General features: G+C 39.7%; 1 protein-coding gene across 5 annotated transcripts; it reads right to left on the bottom strand.

The window, feature by feature from the left end:
* Positions 1–2674: 2674 nt before the first annotated feature.
* obsl1a (obscurin like cytoskeletal adaptor 1a) lies at positions 2675–21708 on the bottom strand. 5 transcript variants are annotated; one of them, XM_021314493.2, is made up of 25 exons: positions 21312–21702; positions 17442–18697; positions 14172–14441; positions 13753–14013; positions 13120–13425; positions 12744–13010; positions 12399–12674; positions 12195–12309; positions 9221–9381; positions 8806–9078; positions 8447–8722; positions 8084–8359; positions 7730–8005; positions 7369–7644; positions 7012–7281; positions 6656–6922; positions 6312–6581; positions 5970–6236; positions 4798–5064; positions 4570–4682; positions 4336–4489; positions 3998–4159; positions 3800–3904; positions 3442–3708; positions 2675–3350 (listed from the first exon to the last, which is right to left on the bottom strand). In XM_021314493.2, exons 2-25 carry the CDS (start codon positions 18607–18609, stop codon positions 3073–3075), a joined length of 6621 nt encoding a protein of 2206 aa, XP_021170168.2. In that variant the 5' UTR covers positions 18610–18697; positions 21312–21702; the 3' UTR covers positions 2675–3072. The 5 variants fall into 5 exon arrangements, with proteins under 5 accessions (XP_021170168.2, XP_012714433.2, XP_021170177.2 ...); XM_012858979.3 differs by having other exon boundaries at positions 21335–21702; XM_021314502.2 differs by having other exon boundaries at positions 18621–18697; positions 21335–21699.
* Positions 21709–22648: the final 940 nt, after the last annotated feature.

Raw genomic sequence — 22648 nt, 5'->3', positions numbered from 1 at the left:
ATTGTCTGCATGCTCCAAAGACAATTGAAATCTACAGAACTGTGTTGCATAATTTGGTACAGTTCAAACAAAAAATATGACTAAAATCTGATAAAGGATCACCCTTGCATGAATATAGTTTTGGAAATTGCAGTTTTAATGCCAAATCGTTTGAAATGAGAATAAATGTTTGAACTGTCTCGAAACCAAATTTCATACTATTCCACCTTCTCAGCATAGGAATATCTAAAAGTGAATACACATTACCATAGCATTTGTTAGTCAATTGTAGGGCTGGATGATATTGGGGAAAAAAGCATATCGATAAAATGAAAATCATATTGATCAATATCGATAATTATCAACAAGTTCAAGACATGACTGAAGATTCTCAGTCATCCAGGTCATGGTCATTCCAAAAAAAGTAAAAAACAAAGCAACTGGACTTGTTTCCTGTAGTTGAAAACGTTTCGCTTCCTCTCCAGGAAGCTTTCTCAATTCAGAAAATCTGGAGTAATGTGGAGTACCAAGCTTTATACTACTGTCCAAACAAAGGCCTTGTAATGGCTTAGATAACATGCAAATACAACTGAAACAGGTCCACCCCTTAGTGGACCGCCCATTACTAAGGGGTAATGGGTGGTCAAAGAGCCCTGGATATCCACTGAAGACAACAGTGGTGGACCATCGCAGAATCCTTTCCATGGTGACGAAGAACCAGGAAGTAGGTGTATCAGTATCTGAGTCTAGCATAAAAAGAAGACTTCATGAGATTAAATACAAATGATTCACCACAAGGTGCAAACCATTAATCAGCCTCAAAAATAAAAAGGCCAGAATTGACTTTGCCAAAAAACACCTGAAGAAGCCAGCCCAGTTCTGGAACAGCACTGGGATCTTAGTCTCATCTGTCTCATCTGTCCAAAGACAGATGAGACTAAGATCAACCTGTACCAGAATAATGGGAAGAAGAAAGTTTGGAGAAGAATTAGAACAGCTTACGATCCAAAGCAACCCACATATTCTGTAAAACACGGTGGAAGCAGTGTGATGGCATGGCTTCCAATGGCACTGGATCACTTGTGTTTATTGATGATGTGACGAAAGACAGATGCAACCGGATGAAGTCTGAAGTGTATAGGGATATACTTTTGGCTCAGATTCAGCCAAATGCAGAAAAGACGATTGGACAGTATTTCACAGTACAGATGGGCAATGATCCAAAACATACTGCAAAAGCAACCTAAGAGTTTTTAAAGCAAAGAAGTGGAATATTCTGCAATGGCCAAGTTAATCACCAGATCTCAACCCAATCGAGCATACATTTCATTTGCTCAAGAGAAAACTTGAGGCAGAAAGACCCACAAACAAGCACCAACTGAATACAGCTGCAGTAAAGGCCTGGCAATGCAGGAGGACACCCAGCGTTTGGTGATGTCTATGGTTCCAGACTTCAGGCAGTCATTGCCTGCAAAGGATTTTCAACAAAATACTGAAAAGTAACATTTTACTTAGGTTATCTTTATTTGTACAATTACTCTTGAGTAATGAGGAGCGTTTGTATAAAAATAGCTACAATTCCTACATCTTTAATTATATATATTTTTTTACTCCTTGAATTAAACCTCAAAGTCTGCACTTAAATTGCATTGTAGTTGTTTAATTTTAAATCCAATGTGGTGACATGCAGAGCCCAAATCATGAAGATTGTGTCACTGTTCAAATATTTCTGGCCCTAACTGGCCAATACATTTGTCAATTTCTCTATTTCATTATTCAGTAACTGAATTGTCTTTGAAAATGAAATTTTCTCTTAATGCACACAAATGGCCATTTTAAAGATATTGCTTCCTTTTACTCTTTGAGAAGTGTTTTCTTACCTTTTCACACCATGGAGGCCAATATAAAGAGTTACAGAAATTGAGCAGGTCGGGAACAGGAAGGCAAACCACATCAAACAATTGTTTTTAACTGGAATACAGGGAATATATTTCCTTAGAAGAGACGTCGTTTCAGATATTGAGCTTAGAAACTGTTAAGTGTTTTGTTAAACGCATGTTTTGATGACTGAAATGTGTCGGGTTTAGCAGTTAGCTATGTGAGCTAAATGCAAGTGCTAGCAGCCACCATAAAAAGCTGTTAGGAGTAGCTACAGTTGACGGACTAAATACTCTGCTGCTATAGGTGCGTTAGCAGTAAAAAAAAAAATTGTCTTTCCAATGAGCTGATCCTTCAATATATGCTTATTGATTGTTTTTAACCAAAAGGTTTAATATGGCCCAGCCTTACCCTTTGTGGCTGTAAAAGCTTAAAATCTAAATGAACTTACAAGGTTTTTTAGGGATGTGTTTATGGTAGTTTTTGGCCTTTCTTCCAGAAGCACATTTGTGAGAGCAGACACACAAATGTTGGATGACGTGGTCTGCCTTGCAGTCTTTTCACTAATTCATCACAAAAGTTTGCTGAGAAGTTGAGATCTGACCTTACAATTTCTTCCAAGCAAAACTGTTTCATCCATGGCTTATGGACTTTGCTTTTTGCAGTGTTGTCCAGTCATGCAACTAGCCTCCATTTTCAAACTGTTGTGAGAGTCAGTAGCATAACTTATTTTTTTTTTTTTTTTTTTTTTTTTTTTTTTTTTTTTATAATTTGGCATGCTGCAATATAAACTGCTTCTTTAAAAAAAGGACAAATCAAATGTTTTGCTTTATGGACATGTAATAGACATCTAAAGAAAAAAAAAAAACTCCAACATTTACCAGCAACGACTGAGTTTACATCAGGACTCTGGTGTTTTTACAAAGTGGCACTGGTACAATATGGGTTCTTGAGTATCACCATCACAATAGTTTTATTCTGGTGGAAATGCAGTAGTTTATTGTAAGGTCAACTAAAAATACTGAACAGTAAATTGTATCTACACTGTAAAAATGATACATTGACATATCTCTCCATTCTTTCTAGCCTCACACCATCTCATAAATACACATAAGGAATAAGTAACGGCCATTCAGTTAGGTAGGTTTTAGCTTGATTCCTTGGATCAGCCTGTTTGCTTTCTGCTTACTTTCATGTGTTACTTTCTAGCTCCTTCTACTTTTCAATCACCGTAAACGTGGCGCTGCTCTTTGCCTTGCCCAAAGTAAACTTGATGGTTCCACTCATGTCCACGTTTGTGTCCCTCAGAGTGAGCTTGTGGACCGTCCCGTGATCTTCCAGGCGGACAGAAGGGCCTGAGTGAAGGGTTGATCCATTTAAAGTCCAAACTGGAGGCTTACTGATGGCGACAGAGACTTCACACTGGAAATAGGCTGGCTCTGGCTCCATCACCTCAACATCTTCAAGTTCTTTCACCATCACAAGAGTCTGGGCTGGAGCAGCATAAAGCAACTTAGTGTTAGAGAAAGAAAATCATTAGGAGGAAGTTTTATTTAAAACCTTGTACAAATTTCTCCAGCTTACCTTCAACCAGTAGTTTTGCTTTGGATGTATGCTCCCCAACCTCAATACTGTAAGTACCCTCATCCTCCACAGCAACCTGGTGTATCACCAGTTTATGGGAACAGCCTTCTGCTATAATCTCCATCCTATCTGAAGAATCCAGCTCCTCTTTGCCTTTGTACCAGGTTGCACTGCAGCGAGGGGAGGAAACTGTGCATTCAAGGATCACACGGTGCTTCTCCAGGGCTGTTCTGTCTCGCAGTGGTTTTACAATGGAAACTGGGAGATCTGAAGATTGTAGATCAATTTTGAGATTCATAAAGGGGGGAAATAATGTTGGTAACACTAAAGACGTACATTAGTAAAAAAAAATTCTCACCTTCTACCTCAAGGTAGGCTGTTGATTCAACATCTCTTGCTACAAAACGGATTTCTCCAGCATCTTCAGCTTTAACGTTGCACATGAGCAAGAAGTGTTTGGTCCCTGTAAGGTGAAGCAAATTTTAATTCCAGCTCGGGATTACAGAAAGAGTTGAGTAATTATGTAGATTACACAAGTCAAAGTTCTGTTTCTGACCTTCGTTGCGGATCCTTACGGTACTACTGGGTCTGATCTTGTGACCTTCATTGTACCATTCCCCAGGCACATCTTCCAGAGAGACTTCGCACATGAACACGGCATTCTGGTCTTCTTGGACGCAGAGGTCCTCAAGATCCTGTACTATCCTCAACTCATGCTCTGAAGATAGTGACGGAATTGAAAAGAATGACCACTAGATGGAGACAACGAATGCAATATATCCAACTGCTTCATTGAAGAATATGACTGAGAATAATCTTGGATCGCAACATCTTAATAAATACGGAGATCAAGAGATTTGCTAATGTGGTTTTGAAAGGATTTGATTTAGTTACCATAAACCTCCAGTGAGCAGAAGGTGCTTATTTCGCCTGTATCACATGTGTATGATCCAGAGTCAGCAACAGAGCACTGAAGGATCTGGCAGAATCGCTTTCGACCCATGGAGTAGATCCGGTGGTTCTTCCCTGGCTTCAGCTCAGACCCATTCTGAGTTACAAAAAAGAGATTGTAAAACATTTTCCTTAATTGTTACATATCTAAGCTATTAATGATTGATTTTTCTTTACCTTAAGCCATCTGACTTCCACATTGTGTCTGGAAAATTCACACTCAAGAGTAACTGGAAGTTCTTCCTCCACCCTAACATCAGCCAGCGGCTTCAGGATAGCTACAGGCGTCTCTGTCAATTCAGTCAGTCTGATTAACCAATCAGCACCCAACGATAATCATTCTAATGCATTTGCAGTTCTGACCTACTAAAGATGTCAACTCAAACCTCGCCAGCTTGTATTTACCTTTGACTGTGAGCCTCGCAGTCGAGCGCACCCCTTCAGCTGAGAATACTATGGTGCCTGTGTCTTCCAGAGTTAAGTTTGTCAGGGTGAGGCTATGTACCAGCCCATTAACGCTCACCCTAAACTGATTGTTTGGCTTTACCCGGATGCCATCTTTCTGCCAGATGCCTTCCACATCTGCGTGGGACAGCTCCACCTCAAAGGAGGCTGGTTCCCGTTCAAAGGTTTCTTGATCTGTTAGGCCTTTGCGGATGGAGATCTTCCGGGCTAGATTAAAGGTAGAGAAGTGCTGTAAGAGAACAGCGTGTGGTGGAGTGATGTCAAAGAGATAATGTACCATATTCAGAAAAAAAAAATGATTTAGGGCTTGAACTGATGTTATGACAAAGCTCACACATTTAATCTGAAAAGACAACAAAAATGTGTTTAAATATAAACATTGCTGGGATTACAAAAATGCCTCTTCCTGTAGTAGTCGATTGTAACAGTGTCACTCAGTGTCCACTGGTATAGCATTCCAGCTATACCAGAAGCGTTTCGCTACCTATCTCAGAAGCTTTCTCAATTCAAAAAGTCTGGAGTAATGTGGAGTTGCAAGCTTTATACTACTGCCCAACAAAGGCCTTGTAATGGCTTAGATAACATGCAAATTGAACCGAAACTGGTCCACCCCCTTAGTAATGGGGAGTCATTAAAGTCACTGTATGCCTTCAGATTGAACCGAAAAGCCAACCTTAAACAGAGGAGGAGCACTTAGGTTCCAACTGTCAAAAACTTATAATACAGCTATAGTGTTAATTCCAGCCAATCATCTCCTCAATCCTCACCCTCATACGGGTGATCAAAACATCGTTCCTGTAAACCAGGCCAATAATGACCTTAACGACTCCCAGTTGCAGAGAAGTGGACCAGTTTCGGTTCAATCTGCAGGCATGCAATGTTTTTTTTTTTTACTTTTCCAAGGTGAGCTCCTTACTTTAAATCAGTAAAAAATAAACATAGGTAACAGTTGCACCTCAAATAGTTATGGATTTAGCTTTGATTATAAATTGGCCTAAAGAAGCAGCTTGAGCCTTTTTCAGATTCAAGTTTATAGAAGCTTTTCAAACTAAGATTAGGTCGGTCGTTAAGAAGGGTAATAAGGTTTCCACACCTTAACACTGACCACTTACGTTCTACATTGAGTTTGACCTGTGTCCGGTCATGCAGGGTCTCGCAGCGGTAGGTTCCTCGGTCCGATAGGGTCAGGTTGTGGATTGTGAGGCTTCTCTTAAAGCCATCCTGGGTCAGAGTATGTCGAGGACCGGACTGGATAACCACCCCTTGCCTCATCCACTGGACTTCACCGGTCTCCAGGCTGATTTCTGTCTCCAGGGTAGCCTCTCCAAACTCCTCTGCTGTTACAGCTGCCATTTTCCTGGTAAACATGACCTGAGCCTCTGAAACATTTAAAGAACCAGAACTGAAACTCACTTGAACATTTTTCAACATTCTAAACATTGTTTTAGTCATACCCTGAACTTTTAGGCTGGCCTTGCTAATTTTTTCTTCAGCTTCTGCTGTGATCTTGGAAGAGTCCATAATCTGGCACTTTTTTATCACCAAGGTGTGGCACAGGCCATTTCGACTCGCTTGGAAGCGATCTCCTAAAACTATTGGCTCGTTGTCCATGAGCCAAACCAAGCGAACATCCTCAGGAGAAACAACACATTTAAAGGTGGCGTCTTCTCCTTCCAGCACAGTTGTGTTGTGAAGTTCAGTGAGAAACTCAACAACTCGAGGCACTGAAGAGAGAAGAGGCTGTGAATGAAGGTGCTATTTCAGGTGAAAAAGTCAGAAACTCAAGCTGTAAGCTTACTCTCAACTCTCAGCACTGCAGCAGTCCGATCGTCTCTGGATTCACAGACATACTGCCCTGCATCCTCTTGAGTTAAGCGGTGGATGGTCAAGCTTCGCTCAACACCATCTGCCCGAATAGAGAATCTTCTGCTTCCAACTACTTCTACGCCATTCTTGAGCCATTGGACATCTGCTTTTGGTTTGCAGACCTCACAGCGAAGGGTCACCATGCCATCAGCATGAGCCACGGTGTCATAGAGGGGTCGGACAAATTTTATTCTCATTTCTGAAATAAAAAAAAATCGTATTATCTTTATTGGCTTTTAGGTCTAAAAGAGGTTGTCTTCAAATGCTTTTAGAAACACTGATTGTTACCTTTCACTAGTAGACTGAAGTGCATCTGGTCAGTGTTGGCATCACAGGTGTATTCACCAGCATCAGACCGCCTTACAGGCTGAATGGTAAGACTGCGTTTATGGCCGTCCATGAGTTCTCGAAAGCGTTCACCTTCAACTGGTGTCCAGTCTTTGAGCCAGCGCACCAGCGCACTTTCTTTGGACACATAGCTTGTCAAGGTCACACTCTCTGCTTCGTAACCCGTCACAACAATGTCATCCTCTTTGTTGACAAATGTAACTGGTGGTTCTTTGTTTTTAAAGAAAAGACCAAAAAACGGTTACACAAAAGCATTTTCCCATTCCCATAGATCCTAATAACCTGTGCTGTTCTTACCTTGAATCCGGATAATATTGATCAACTTGTCATTTACTGCATCACAAACATACTTTCCAGAGTCTGCGGGCTGCATGTTTGAAATGATAAGTTTTCTCAGAGTTCCACAGCTTTCAATGAAGGTGCGGGAATTGCTGTTGAGAAGCTTGTCATTACAGTACCACTGTACTGGGGCATTAGAACGGGACACCTCACAGGCCAGTATCAGGTCATCACCTGCCATCAATTCTTGGTAATCAGGGTCATATGAGTTTCCTACAATTCTTACTGGAGGCTCTAAAAGCAAAAAACTTTTTTTAAAATTTTGGGGTTTTAATAACAAACATAGTTTAAAAGGAGGCAACATCTATTTAAATTTTACCTTCTACGGTAACCTTGAAGCTGATACTGTCATCCCCAACATCTAGGAAGTATTCTCCTGAATCATTTAGTTCTGCATTAAGGATTACCAGTGACCGGAATGCACCTTCCTCTTCTTCACAGAACCTTTCGTCACCCTGAACTCGACAGCCATCCTTGTACCATTTGCCGTTGCCATTGGCTCTAGAGAGCTCGCACTCCAGCACAATGTCATCTGAAACCAGGAACTTTAGATCGTTCTTGATCTCAGGCTTTTTCAAGATCTTCACAGGTGGTTCTGTAGAAATAGAGCAACAGTGTGGTCTAAAACAGTTTTACTGACCAAATAATACCAAAGTCAGTTTATGCTTCTCACCTGAAACTGCCACCTGGAAATCCATTGTATCATCAACAGCATCACATGTGTATTTCCCAGAATCTTTTGGGGTGGGACAGTTGATGGTCAAACGACGCAACACCCCATCTTCGGTGATGGTGATATCACTTCTTTGTTCTATTTCTTTGCCTTTGTGTAACCACTTGACCTCTGCCGTTGGACGAGACACCTCTAACTCCAGAATAATTGGTTCACCAGCAAAACCTTCTAGTTTGTCCAGCATTGGTTTGAGTGGACTTAGGGTCACGGGAGGCTCTAAATAAAATAGAGAACAAGTAAGTATGTTAAGAATGAAATCTTCAGAGGTAGTACCTATTTTGAACTATGTATCTTGATACATACCTGTAATATTAACAAGAAAAGTCACTGAATCATTTTCAGTGTCACATATATACTCCCCTGTGTCATTCACAGTTGTTAGAGGTATAACTAGCCGTCGCTGTGCCTTATCAACTTCCAGTATCAAGTTAGGGCTCTCTTCAACCTCCAAGTTATCTTTGTACCACCGAACTGGAGCATCCACCTGGGAGACTTCACAGCACAGCTCCAGCCTCTCTTTTGTAAGGTGAGTGAGTTCCACTTCAGATTGACTGGGAGAAAGGATTCTTACAGGAGGCTCTGAAACAGAAAAGATATTTAAACTAAACAGCTCAAACTTAGTTTATGCTAATCTTCTAGGTAGGTATTAATCACAGTTTTACCTGTAACAGTTATTTGGAAAAAGACAGAATCTCCATCTGTTTCACAGACATACTCTCCACTATCCACCGTTGAGCCACAGGGAATAGTCAGTCTTCTGTAAGGACCCTCCGATTTTATCTGGATGATGTCGCTTTCCTGCACCTCCTGACCATCCTTAAACCAACAGACCTTCCCTTTGGACCGAGATAACTCACACTGCAAGTTGATCTCCTCCGATACATAATATGTCATCACAATGTCGTTGTTAGGTTCAACAATCGTCACTGGAGGTTCTAGTTTATTGTAGTAGAGAAAAGCAGCACAAACTATATATGTAAGTATATCAGTCTTCTCAATAGGGGTGAACTGATTAATAACCGACATACAAAGTAAAATGGATTCAATCATTTCATCATGCAGCAGAAGTTGGTATACCTCTGACATTGACTATAAACTCTATGCTGTTGTTCCCGGAATTACAGGTGTAATTTCCAGCATCTGAAGCTTCTGCAGAGCGGATGATTAACCTCCTCATGGTCCCCTCTGCCTGCAGGGTAATGTTGTCACTTGGCTGGATCTCACAACCATCCTTATACCTGGGAAATGCATGTGAAATTGGGATTTTACTAACGCTATTAAAAGACAACTTTTTTTTCCAAAGTTTTTCTTGATTTAGTTAAGCAATACAAAAGATATTTCTATTGCTAAATATCAGAATAATTAGATAGATTGTTGCTTACATATTTTTAAAAACCTTTTCAGTGTATGGAGTTTACATACATTTCCTTAGGATTTGATAGAATAGCGTTTTAAACTGTATGACTTGGTTCAAGTATTTTGAATGGCCTTCAAAAAACTTCTCAAAATAATTTGCTGGAATTTGGACCCATTCTTCCTCACAGAATACATATAACCAAGTAGAGTTTGAAGGTTGCCTTGCTCCTTCAGATCTTTCCAGCTCTGTCCACATCTTCAATGGGACAGAGTTCACAACTATATGATGGCCACTCCATAGCAATGTCTTGCAAATTTACAATTGAATTCAATTTTATTTATATAGCGCCAATTCACAACACACGTTATCTCAAGGCACTTTACAAAGTCAAATTCAATCCAATCATAGAGACAGATTGGTCAAAATGTTTCCTATCTAGGTAAATCCAGCAGATTGCATTGAGTCTTGACAAGCAGCATTCACTCCTCGTTAAAGAGTGTAGAGCCACAGAGGTCAGTTTTCTGCACTGTTGATGGCTTTGCAGCAATCCCTCATACTGAGCATGCATAAAGCGACAGTGGAGAGGAAAACCTTCAGCAGAACCAGGCTCAGTGTGAACATTGACCAATTGGAAAATTAGAGAAAACAGAGAAGAGTAACAAAAACTTTTCTATGTTATATGGTATTGGCAGATGATCTGCCCCCCTGAATGCTGTCATGGCTAACAGAACGCCAGACCAGGTGTACCTACTATGAAGAGAAAAATGTGGCGACAACAAAAAGTCAAAAGTTGAAATAACAACTAACAATGCCAATTGGGAAACATTAGGAGATCTCAGCAGAGTAAGAAAAATAGACCCCGATGTCCTCCAGCAGTCTAAGCCTACAGCAGCATAACTACATAGATAGCCCAGGATAACTTAAGCCACTCTAACTATAAGCTTTATCTAAAGGGAAAGTTTTAAGCCTAGTCTTAAAAGTAGACACAGTGTCTGCCTCACGGACAAATACTGGGAGTTGGTTTCACAGGAGAAGAGCCTGATAACTAAAAGATCTGCCTCCCAGTCTACTTTTAGGGACTCTAGGAATCACCAATGGACCTGCAGTTTGAGAGCAAAGTGCTCTGTTAGGAACATGTGTGGTATTCTGTATATATTCTCTGATATATGATGGAGCTTGATTATTAAGGGCGTTATACATGAGAAGGAGAATTTTAAATTATATTCTTCATTTAACAAGAAGCCAATGAATGGAAGCTAAAATTGGAGAAATATGATTTCTTGTTAATTTTCATCAGAACTCTTGCTGTAGCATTTCAGATCAGTTGATGGCTTTACACTGTGTTTTGTGGACTTCCTGATGGTAAAGAATTACAACAGTCCAGCCTTGAAGTAACAAATGCATGGATTAGTTTTTCAGCATTTTTCAGCACTCCAGAATTTTTCTAATTTTGGCAATATTCCGTCTGTGAAAAAAGGGAACCCTGGAAACCTGTTTAATATGGGATTTAAATTACATGTCTTGGTCAAAAACAACACCAAGGTTTTTTACTTTATTACCAGAGACCAATTTAATGCCATCCAGATTAGGTGATTGATTAAGAAGTTTATTTTTTAAGGACATAATTTAAAAGCAGAAGATTTAAGGTCATCTAGGTTTTGATGTCATCAAGACATGCCTGTAGTAAATAGTTGATGGGATTCATCAGGAGTTATGGATAAATATAGCTGAGTGTCATCAGCATAACAGTGAAAGTTAATCCCATGCTGTCTGATGATATTACCAATCTCTATCTATCTATCTATCTATCTATCTATCTATCTATCTATCTATCTATCTATCTATCTATCTATATATATATATATATATATATATATATATATATATATATATATATATATATATATAGTAAAGAGAATTGGCCCAAGGACTGAACCCTGTGGTACTCCTCAAGTAAACCTGTAGTTCGAACAACATTTGTTATTATTCACTAATTTGGCAGTATGATTGGGGTCATAGACCCATTTGTGCCAAAGATCTGACTTCTATTATTAAATGTTTCCAAATAATGTCCTTTTCTTGCAATGAAATCTATTTTGAAGAGCCCTCCTCTGCATCTAAGCATCTTTACAACATGATACTGTCACCATCGTATGATAAAGTTGGGAAAGTACACGTCTTCTTTTATTCTTCAAAGATTATAACTGTGGCCAAACACTTCAATTTAAATTTCATCAAGCCACAGGGCATGTTTTCCAAAAATTCCAATCTTTATCTCTGATTGCATTCACATATAGAAATCTGTCTTTTCATGGTGCTTCAGGAGTGATGGCTGCTTCCTTGTTGTGAATAATGACACTCTCCTATCAGCTTCAGGCAGCATCTTCTTGAAGCTTTTTGCTTTTGTTCTAGTGTTTTGACTTACTAAAACATGTTTATGGGAGAAAGAACCCTCTTCCGTCTTGAATGGGATAATGGCTTTCCCATAGAGATCATAATTGTCCATTAGTGTTTGAACAGATGAATGTGATACTTTAACCCATCTGGAAATTGTACCCAGACTCTTTGAGATTTCTAAATCTCTTCCTGATATTTTTGTTGACGTTTTATGATTTTGTTTTCCTTCAACATCTAGAAAACAGAACACTAGCTGGAATTGTTTTATTTTATAAGTTAAAGTTTTAATTGTCTTACCAAGTAACTTCAGCATCATCTCTGGAGACATGGCAAAGTAAAACCACAGGATCCAACTCCATGCTGTTCTTATGCAGTTCTTCCTCTGACATTGGATTGAACTCTACAGGAGGTCCTGAACAACACGAGATTGATGGATTATTACAGCTGCTGGAACAAAAGGTAACGCATTTCCTGAAACGTATTTGCAAGAACGGGAATAACCTTTGACATCTACGTTGAATTCGATGACATCTCCTGAAGTTTCACATGTGTAAACTCCAGAATGAGATGCTTCAGCAGACTGGATCACAATCCTTCTCATATTTCCATCTGACTGGATGTTTAGCCCATCGCTCACCTGGAGTTCCTCACCGTCTTTAAACCAAGATACCTTTCCGAAGGGATGGGTGACCTCGCAGTAGAGCACAATGGTATCACCAGTTTCCACTCTCTTATTTCTGTCCAGCTCTGACTGGGGGATGAACTTGAGCACAGCAGCTGCAGATGAATGAACACATGAAATAGGATCCCAAATGGTGAACCAATATTGCAGCTTTTTATACCTACGTTTAACCTTGAGCACAGCTGAATCCCTCACACCGTTGGCTATAAATGTGATCTCTGCTGTGTCTTCAGAGGTTCTAGTTTCGTGGATCACCAGGGAATGCTTTGCTTGGTTCTGCTGCACTGAATATCTTCCACCGTGCTGCAGCTGGGAGCTGTTCAGAAACCAGGTTCCAACCATTGGTGTAGACAATTCGATGAAGAAGTGAGCGTCCTCTCCTTCCATCACCTCACAGCCTTGGAGATGTTTGTGAATCTTGGGCCCTGGAACTAAAAACGTAAAAATATATTAGTCATTACCTGCATCTGTAGTTTTTGCTCAAATAGATAAATTGATCGGCTTCTACATAATTGATACTATTTTAAGTGTGCTACTCACCAAGATGGACCACTTTGGGGAACTCCACATGGCCGCTGCGTCCGTATTTATTGATGCAACAGACACGAAAACGATAGTCACCTTCACACGGAACACTGTCTCCAGAAACCTCAGCTGAGGTGGTGGTCTCTGAGGTGAAGCATTTCTGCCACTCCTGAGAACCAACCTCTTGGTGTTCCAGGACAAACATGGAGCGGGTGTTAGTCTGGCTGTTGGACGCAGGCATCCAGGTGAGAAAAGCACAGTTGGGTGTGTCTACGCTCATTTTGACACCAACAGGACAAATTGGGGGGCAGTGTCTGGTTGCTGTAGGACAGAGAGAAAAAACAGTACATGGTGGAATAATCGCTCCTGCGTAGGATTTGTCTCTTAGCAGGAATTGAGAGGATCCCTGGATCGTATAGGAAATAGGAGATCAACAATTTCTTACATCAAACATATATGAAATTATGAAAACATTTGTTTTCATAAACAGCAGAAATGGAAAAATATTTCTTAAGTAATATTTTCTTGAGTAATTAAATATTTTCATTGAGCTAAAGATCTACTGTACATGGACATGAAATTCCCTTCAGTTCTTCATAATCTAATTCCAGCAGTAGACCTAGCTAGTATTTCACATCTGGACTGTACCTTTGACTTTGAGACGTGATGAGCTTTTAGATCTTCCTACAACAAACGTCACAACTCCTGAGTCATGATAGGCCACATTGACAAAGACCAGGATGTGAGTCTTCCCAAAAGACTTGAGGATAGTCTGGTGTGTCTCGTGTAGCTTCAGACCATCTTTAAACCAGTGGACCTCCATGTCATCACTCTCCACCTCCACACAGAATGCAGCATTCTCACCTTCCAGCACCTCCAGTTTCCGAGGAAGTTTACGAACAATTGTGCCTGTAGGCGTGAAAACATTTTTTTGTGCTTTTCTTTGTACATTATATTCAAAAAGAGATGCAACAGTTGTTTCAGCTTTTGAACAATGGTTAGTTGAAATACCAATCCAATATTTTATCAGACTTTGAATAAGCTTACTGACATTACATGCATCCTACCTTTTACTGCCAGTTCAGCAATGCTCTTTGCACCATCTGGCATCTCACAAAGGTAAACCCCATCATCATCCGTTCCAACATCATGGATGGTGAGTCTTCGCCTGGTTCCTTTCTGTTCCATGCCATATTTACTGCTGGGCATCAGCCTCTGGTCCTCCAGGTACCAGGCAGCTGGGATCGTCTCATCGGGCACCTCACACTCCAGCACGGCGACATCCCTTTCCTTTACATCTACGTCTTTCAATGGGCGTCTGAATCGCACAGTGGGCCCTAAGGAACATGGAAAGTTGGAAGTACTTGGTTCTGTACTGATTATAGTATTTACAATGTGGCTTGTAGCTACGCATACAATCTAGAATAGTTAAGATAAGAATACATTTTAAAAAATGCACATTGGTAAAATGTTTATCAGATGGCTTTTGGGTTTATTCTTTCACTTGCTAAATAACCCAAATCTGAATTCTCAACAATTAAATGCCTTTGTCTATGGATTGATACATGATGTCCTGAAATATTTTTGTAATTCAAATTTTTCATGTCCTGAAATTTTGTTTTAATTCAAAATGTTTCATAATTATATTAATACATCAGACAGGACAAAAAATATAAACCAAATTACAAAAAAAAATAAAAAATTATGTTTTCTTTTTTCACCTCCGGAATATTGCAAAATTAGAAATATTCTGTCCAGGGGTGAGGCTGAAAAAGTAGTCTATGCATTAGTTACTTCAAGTCTGGACTATTGCAATTCTTTACTATCAGGAAGTCCACAAAATGCAGTTCAAAGCCTTCAGCTGATCCAAAATGCTGCAGCAACAGTTCTGATGAAAATCAACAAGAGGGATCATGTTTCTCCAATTTTAGCTTCCCTTCATTGGCTTCCTGCTAAATCAAGAATAAAATTTAAAATTCTCCTTCTCCCGTATAAAGCCCTTAATAATCAAGCTCCATCATATATCAGAGCTCTGATTATCCCATATGTTCCTAACAGAGCACTTCGATCTCAGACTGCAGGTCTACTGGAGTCTCTAAAAGTAGAATGGGTGGCAGATCCTTTAGTTATCAGGCTCCTCTCCTGTGAAACCAACTCCCAGTTTTGGTCCGTGAGGTAGACACCCTGTCTACTTTTAAGACTAAGCTTAAAACTTTCCTTTTTGACAAAGCTTATAGTTACAGTGGCTCATGTTACTCTGAGCTACCTCTGTAGTTATGCTGCTATAGGCTTAGGCTACTGGAGGACATCAGGGTCTATTTCTCTCACTCTGCTGAGTTCTCCTACTGTTCTCCAATTTACATTTGCTTGTCGTCATTTCAGCTTTTAACTTTTTGTTCTCTCTCTTTTTTTCTTCATGGTAGGTACACCTGGTCTGGCAGTCTGTTAGCTGTGACATCATCCAGGGAAGACTTATCACCCACTATTACCATATAATGTAGAGCAGATTCCTGGATCAATGTGTGCTTCTGTGCTTTTTTGTCTTTCTTGTTGTGTCTCTGCTCTGTCTTCTCTAATCCCCAGTCGGTCGAGGCATACTGAGCCTGGTTCTGCTGGAGGTTTTTCCTTCCCGTTAAAGGGGAGTTTTTCTTTCCACTGTTGCTTCATGCTTGCTCCGTATGAGGGATTGCTGCAAAGCTATGGACAATGCAGACGACTGTCCCTGTGGCTCTATGCTTCTTCAGGAGGAGTGAATGATGAGTTCAGGTAGGGAGAATAAGGGTAGGTAAGCATGGGTCTATCAAATGACTTATAAATAAATGGTAGTGGTCAGAAAGTCTGCTAGTAAAGGTGTACTGTGCAAAACTGAGAACATATTACCAAGATGTTCTTTTTTTATAACTGACAACATTACTGCTTCCATTGCTGACCAACCCATTGATAATTTTGGTTTCCACTGGGACAGCACAATCTTAGGAAACTATGAACTTGCAATATTGTTAAATATTGAGTGATGAGATAAATTTCCTCACAACTTGCAACTGGTTTGTTTACTTTGACAAACAATAAAAAAGCAAAAAAAAAAAAAAAAATACCATAAGCATCAAAAAAGAAAAAATTAGAGACCTCTAAAAGTGGACGAGTTATAGTTAACTGTACACTGTATTTACATGTAAACTTCAGGGTGATATAATTTCTCATTTATATTTAAGACTGCTTCATAAAGTGTAATATCACAAATGTAGTCTATTTACTGAAATGTCCCTGTGGTTTGGTGTATGTGGAACAAGCATGGACTATGCCATCACCCAATATTATGTACAAGCCAACGGTAGCTCTGCAGCATTCTTGGAAGTTTTGGGGATCAGAAAACATATTCTACAGTAGGGGATGAAATTAATCTCTTACTCTGCAGAGATGGATGCTCAATTTGTACTCTTAATAGAGGGAAGCTCATATGAACAACAGAATCTGTCATGCTTCCTTAAATGTGCTGTTGTTAGATAGCTTTCTCCTAAATTCCCTTTCTTTTCTAGATGTTGTTTATGTTCTTATGTTCATGGTTTGTGACACAATCTACTGTTTTATGTTTAAGTATTTGTTCATTAAATGTTTGCATTATTTTGTCTGTTAAAAATAAAAATTGGTTCTATTGATCATAGGATAAAGTGAGTTTGATTATTGGAACATTTGTACCGTGTGGATTAGATGTGTGCATTTACTTAGACACTTAAAGCACACATAAGGATGCAAATACAGATAAGCACCTAAGTGGTGACCCATGTGAGGAGGCACTCTCCCTTTTGGGGTTGGGCCAAATGTTAGAAGGCCAGCCAGTAAAAGGGGAGGGGGGAGAGAAGGAGGATGGGGGAAGAGGAGAGAAATATACTTCTTTGTTCTGCCTCGTTTTGCTGCTGGAACTCGTGTGGTGGGCAGCAAGGACCCAGCACTGGAATCTCGTAATGATTTCTCATAAAAACGTTAAAGTTTGAATTTGAGTCATCCTTAGGGGGTCTGAGTGTGTCGATGTACACAGTGACAACATTGATGAACTCCACCCTGCCTTTTCTGATCAGTATGCTCATAACATGACATCTTTCCAGTGATCTCTGTGTACGTGCCTCACATTGTCTATACTTACTTACCTTGTTGTGTATCCTTTCGAGATGTAATATCTGCAATCCATTTAGGAGATTGGGGGAAACGTGGACACTTCATTTGGCATAATTTTTAATCCCTCAAAGTTGTAACATGTTACATTCTGCTCTCTTTTCCTTGAATGAATCCTAAAATACATTTCTTTTTGATAAATACTTTACAAAGGGTTGCTTACTTACCTTTCACAGTCAGATGAACAGCACTAAGGGTGTTTCCCAGAGTGTTAGATGCGGCGCATAAATACAGCCCTGTATCCTCCAGTTTACAGTAGAGAACCTTCAGTGTGTAGTAACCCTCTCTGTCCTCAAATACCAAATGACGCCTGTTGGGTTCCAAGGGAACCCCGTCTTTCTTCCAGATGATCTCCGGTTTGGGCTTGCCCGTCACAAAGCAGCGAAACTTGGCATGCTTCCCCTCTGTCACGACAAACTTTTTGACTTTGGATACGTTGACGGGCGGCTCCTCTGTCAGCTTGGACAAACTGAACCGTCCACTTCTGTGCTTTGGTAACCTCGGGCTGCTAATGTGACTGTTTGAAGACATTTTACTCTCGCCTCGCTCTGGAATGGGCTCAACAAGAAGGACGGCTCCTGCCAAGACCTCACCGTGACAGTTTGCAGCCTTACAGGTGTAAACACCTTTGTCTGGCATGCGCGTCATGTGTATCTTGAGCTGAAACCAGCCTCCATCTTGAATGCTCACACTAAAGTGTGAGCTCTCAAAGATGTCGTTGAGCTTTTTCCCATCTTTCTCCCAAGTCACCTCAGGCAAAGGCGTGCCCCAGATTTTGCAGGAGAAAGCGGCATCCTCTCCCCGATCCACACGCAGGGACAAAGGCTTGATTAGAAATCGGGGCTTATCATTTGATGTTAAATCAAATTCTTGTAGTGGGTCATTTGCTTGGCTATTCCCCTTATGCTCTCCATTCATTTCCTTCTTGTTTGCACTATTTTCCATCATGTTGTAGCCGTTTAGACTTTCCCCAAAGTCTCCATTTTCATTTATGCCATTTTTCTTGAATTGTATAATTTCCCTATTATGTCCAGGAAGCTCTTCCACTTTGAGTGAGGCTGCTGCATAGGTTTCCCCTATGCTGTTTCTAGCCTTGCAGATGTACTGACCAGCGTCTTCTTGTGTAACTCTAGCAATAGTCAACAAGTATGCTTTTCCTTCCTCTGAAATCTTGTACCGTCCTTCAGACAGAATTTGAACATTTTTACGTTCCCAGATGACATTTGGACGAGGGTCTCCGCCAATTTGGCACCTCAGGATTGCATCTGTTCCACACTGTGTCACAACAGGGCGTGGATAGCCCAAAACACGAGGCGCACCACCAAGAATATCCATGGTAAAGTCACCTTTTTGTCTTGCTTTGACGAAGCGGTGCCGTTTTTTTTTTTTCTTACAAAGTTAGCTTCTTGTCTTTGGTGAAAAGCTGTTAGAGAAAGAAAATACATTTTAGTTGAAAATGGACTTCCTTGAAGACAGCATTATAGAGGTTTTTTTGCCTAGGTTGCAGTTTTTTTCTGTCAAAGTTACAAATCTATAGATTTTTTTTTCATATGTGCTTTACAATGGATATAATCAAGAATTTTAAAAATGCCATGGCTGTTGAAAAAAATTTTAAAAGGAGATTGGAGCTATTGAAGCTAACAAATATTAAGTATATTCAGTTGCATCATGTTTTAGTGGCTTAGACTTTGAGTAAACACAGTTGGCCCATGCTTCTCTCACAGTTGTTGCTGTAGCTCATTGACGGGTGTATTTATAAAGTACTCCAAAATAAGATGCAGGAGACCACGTGTCACAGTACAAAAAAACAAGGATATAACTGACTCATATCAATCAACACATGGATGTACAGATCATTAATATCAACTGCAGCAAGGCTTCAGTAAATCGTCTCCCCCTGAAATGTTTGTGATGTTTGTTTGTTTGTTATGTTATGGCGGATGTACTGAAACAGCAATTTCCCTCTGGGATTATTAAAGTATTTCTGATTCTGATCATCTCTTTTTGTTTTAGAATCAATCAGGGTACGCAGGAACTATTTGTTAGTAAAACACGAGTTGCTATTTCCCTGATTGATAGATATGGCCTGGCACATACACTCTTTTAAAAACCAGAAAAGACAAAAAGACACTGGATTCATTTTCTGGAAGATATCTGTTGAATTGATCTCCATAAACTACTCGCTACTCACCTAAGGTTACTCATATCTGCAGTCAGCGCAATAATTAAGAAGTTCGGAACAACTATACAAGCAGGGATGCATGACGAAATGTTTATTTTTCCACCAAGCATTGACAAAAGGATGCTAAGAGATGGAAAAAGATCTGTCACTGTTCAAGAAGTTCAACACTCCAACACTCCAATTGGGTCTGGCCTGAAAGAAAGGATGAAAATATGGAAAAGCAGCACATGCCCACTGTTAAGTATGGTGGAGGATCTGTGGTACTGCGGGCTGATTTGTTAATCAGAAAAGGCTCTGGGAACCTTGTTTAGAATACATGGTATCATGAACTCTGTTGCTATTGGGTCTTTTAACTGGAATATTTAAAACATCTCATCTACGCAGAAATGGTTGACCAGACACCATATCCTCGGCCATCTCAGTCCCCAGATCTAAGTTCTATAGAAAAGCTGTGTCCAAAGCTGAAGACTCTAGATCAGGGGTGTCCAAAATTGTCAAGTCAAAGGAACTCGAGGGCCAAAATATGAACACAACCTTTTTAAACCAAAAAAATTATGTTAATTTTTCACCTGCTCTACAAAATATGATAATTTTAAATAAATAATTTTTTTTTCAGATTTTTGGTAGGAAATGAATGTGTAAATCATTGTAGATCCAAAACTTAAAAAAGGGTTTTTCTCATTTGTTGTATTAAAAGATGGTCATTCAGTTTGAAAATAATTTTGAATATTTTAATTTGACTCTTTAACAATAATAAACATTACTCTTTTTGGTCTAGCAATATAAGAACAGTATTTGGGTCAGTTGTTCTTTGAAAACACTTGCTGTAACTAGCCAATTTTAATAATTGAATGCAAAGCAGTTTTTGATGCACCAAAGTCTGCATTTGAGTAATAAAATGTCATTGGATAAACATTACTAGGAAATTAAAGAGAATGTCAAAATAATGTTAATTAAAAGACAAATACTTTTTGTTGTGCTTAACATTTTCAATTGTAAGATTACATTTTTATGTAATAATTTGCCCTAATTAAAAACTAAAATCTTCCATCTGCATCAGCCACCTGTGCTGGTGGACCAAATCTTTCTTGAAATACAGTTGTGGGGCCACCCAAAATTTTTACAGGGGCCACAAATGGCCCCAGGGGCACACTTTGGCCATGCTTGCTCTGGATGATCTATGGAGATTATGGCATGAGGACTGGTCAAAGATCCGTGTGAACCATCGCTGAACCATATGAAAAATTAAATTAAAAGACTCAGTCCTTAGCTTTTGGCAAACAGCAAGTTACAAAATATAATCCTTTCCTAACATGTGACTCTTTGTACGCTGAAGAGATTGGCTAATATTAAAAGCTGTATTTAAAAATAGTTATATGTAAGCTTATGTTGGGTCCAATAAGATCATTTTACTTTGAAATAATTTGAATCTTTATTGTCATTAAAACATACTGTACATTCCAATGAAATGTGTCCTGCGTTTATCCCGTCCCTTAGGGAGCAGTGGGCTGTGCGGTGCTTGGAGAGCATTCTGGGGTTAAGGGTCTTGCTCGGGGTACCCAGAATGGCAGTCTGCGGGATTCGACCCAAAAACTTGCAGCCTCTCCAGAACACAAGCACCCTGCTCTCTAACCATTAGGCCACTACTCCCTCTTTTGGTAAGGTCTTTTGAGACATCTTTACCAGGATGCTGCATGTTGTCATGAGCTTGTTTTCTTAGTTTATGTTTTTTTTACGTAAAGACCTGGAGTTATCACAGTTGGAGATGTTCAGCCAACTTTGTTACCTCTTTATTCTAGTGGACATATTTACAGAAATGATAAAAACCCCAAACAGGTTAGCTTTTTGTGTTTACCTGAGAAAATAATCTGAACTCACCGCCGTCTTTGAGCTGCTTTCTCTTAAGTGCTCAGATGACATTCATCTCCTCTTGAAATCCCGCGTTCTTTCTCTTCCTGATTTGACGTTAATAAATTCTGGACCGTATGCAATACGCCCTCAACTCACTTTAGCTTCTACAGCAGAGAGAAAAAAAAAAAAAAAGAAATCTTCCATTCACATTTGTTGGCTCAAAGTTGCAGTTGTCATTTCTCACTTATTTCCGTGCTTGTTGGCATAAGGCTGGAGGTGGCATAAAGGGAAGTAAGCGCAGCTTTTAGTCTGACTGCGTGGTGCACGCCTCAGCTCCGATTCAGTCATTGTCCAAAAGCTACAGAGTGACAGAGGCAGGGTCAGACTGGAGGGTTTGCAGGGAGGCATTAAATGTGTTTGCAGCTGCTGCCACTGCAAGCCACCCCCCCCTAAAAATACCAACAGCTTTTATGACGCAGGGTCAGATAAAGTTAGGCTTTCCATTCAGAGAGTGTGGCCCACTAAAGATAGGGGCAAGGCAGAGTCCTGCATTGGATCACTCAGCTCAAAAGATATCCTTAGCTAAACATTGGAAGAGAAAGGACCCCATCCCGGCTGGAGTTCCTTGTGCCAGTAATCACAGAAGGACAGAAATAGGTTTTCAGTTTTTATCATTAAAGCATTGTTTACACCAAACTGTGATTATTAAGGAGAGCATAGTCTGAATATGTTTAGTGGGAGCAGAAAGCTGTTGCCGCCATACCATTTCAAAAGCTATTGGAAAGAATAGAGAGGTTGTCTTATATATTGCTTTGGTTTAGGTACCTGTTAGCATTGCAGAGCAATGTTCTTTAAAAATTTCTGAAATGGTAGCAATTCTGAGATTTTGTAAGATAAAACATTTTTGAAAAACGTTTTGAAATGTCCAAGGAAATGTTCAACCTCATATGTCCACATCTTAGGTTTAAATTTTGGAGCCTTTCCCAAGCAAGTCTTTACAATTTGTAATAATTAAACCTAAGAAATAAAATATAGTTATCAAATATAGCAAATATTAATGTAGATGCACTGTACTGATCGGTACACTCTCAGTATACAGATCAGTAAAATCTGCAGAAATGTGGAAAAGCAAATCTAGTTTGTAAAAAGTAGTGCAATTTCAGACTTGATACCTTAGGTAGATTTTTTTTTATTATTATTGGTAAATTGACTGAACTTATCTAGCGCTTTTCCAGTCATACTGACCACTCGAAGCACTGTACATTACAGCCACATTCATCAAATCCCTCACTAACGCACACACATCCATACACCAATACGCAGCTTGGTAGGCAACTTGGG

The sequence above is a fragment of the Fundulus heteroclitus genome, chromosome 24 (assembly GCF_011125445.2).
Source record: "Fundulus heteroclitus isolate FHET01 chromosome 24, MU-UCD_Fhet_4.1, whole genome shotgun sequence".
NCBI classification, from domain to species: domain Eukaryota; kingdom Metazoa; phylum Chordata; class Actinopteri; order Cyprinodontiformes; family Fundulidae; genus Fundulus; species Fundulus heteroclitus.
The sequence above is the reverse complement of the archived record's forward strand: the minus strand, read 5'-3'. Positions and strand labels throughout refer to the sequence as shown.

Bases quoted from the DNA above. Each gene is read 5' to 3' on its own strand.
- obsl1a (XM_021314493.2), bottom strand. From the start codon at position 18,609: ATGGATATTCTTGGTGGTGCGCCTCGTGTTTTGGGCTATCCACGCCCT. The intron at 8,360-8,446 runs GTATGTATCAAG...TATTTTATTTAG, and splicing joins TTTTCTTGTTAATATTACAG to AGCCTCCCGTGACCCTAAGT. The intron at 3,709-3,799 runs GTGAGAATTTTT...TACAATCTTCAG, and splicing joins AGCCTACCTTGAGGTAGAAG to ATCTCCCAGTTTCCATTGTA.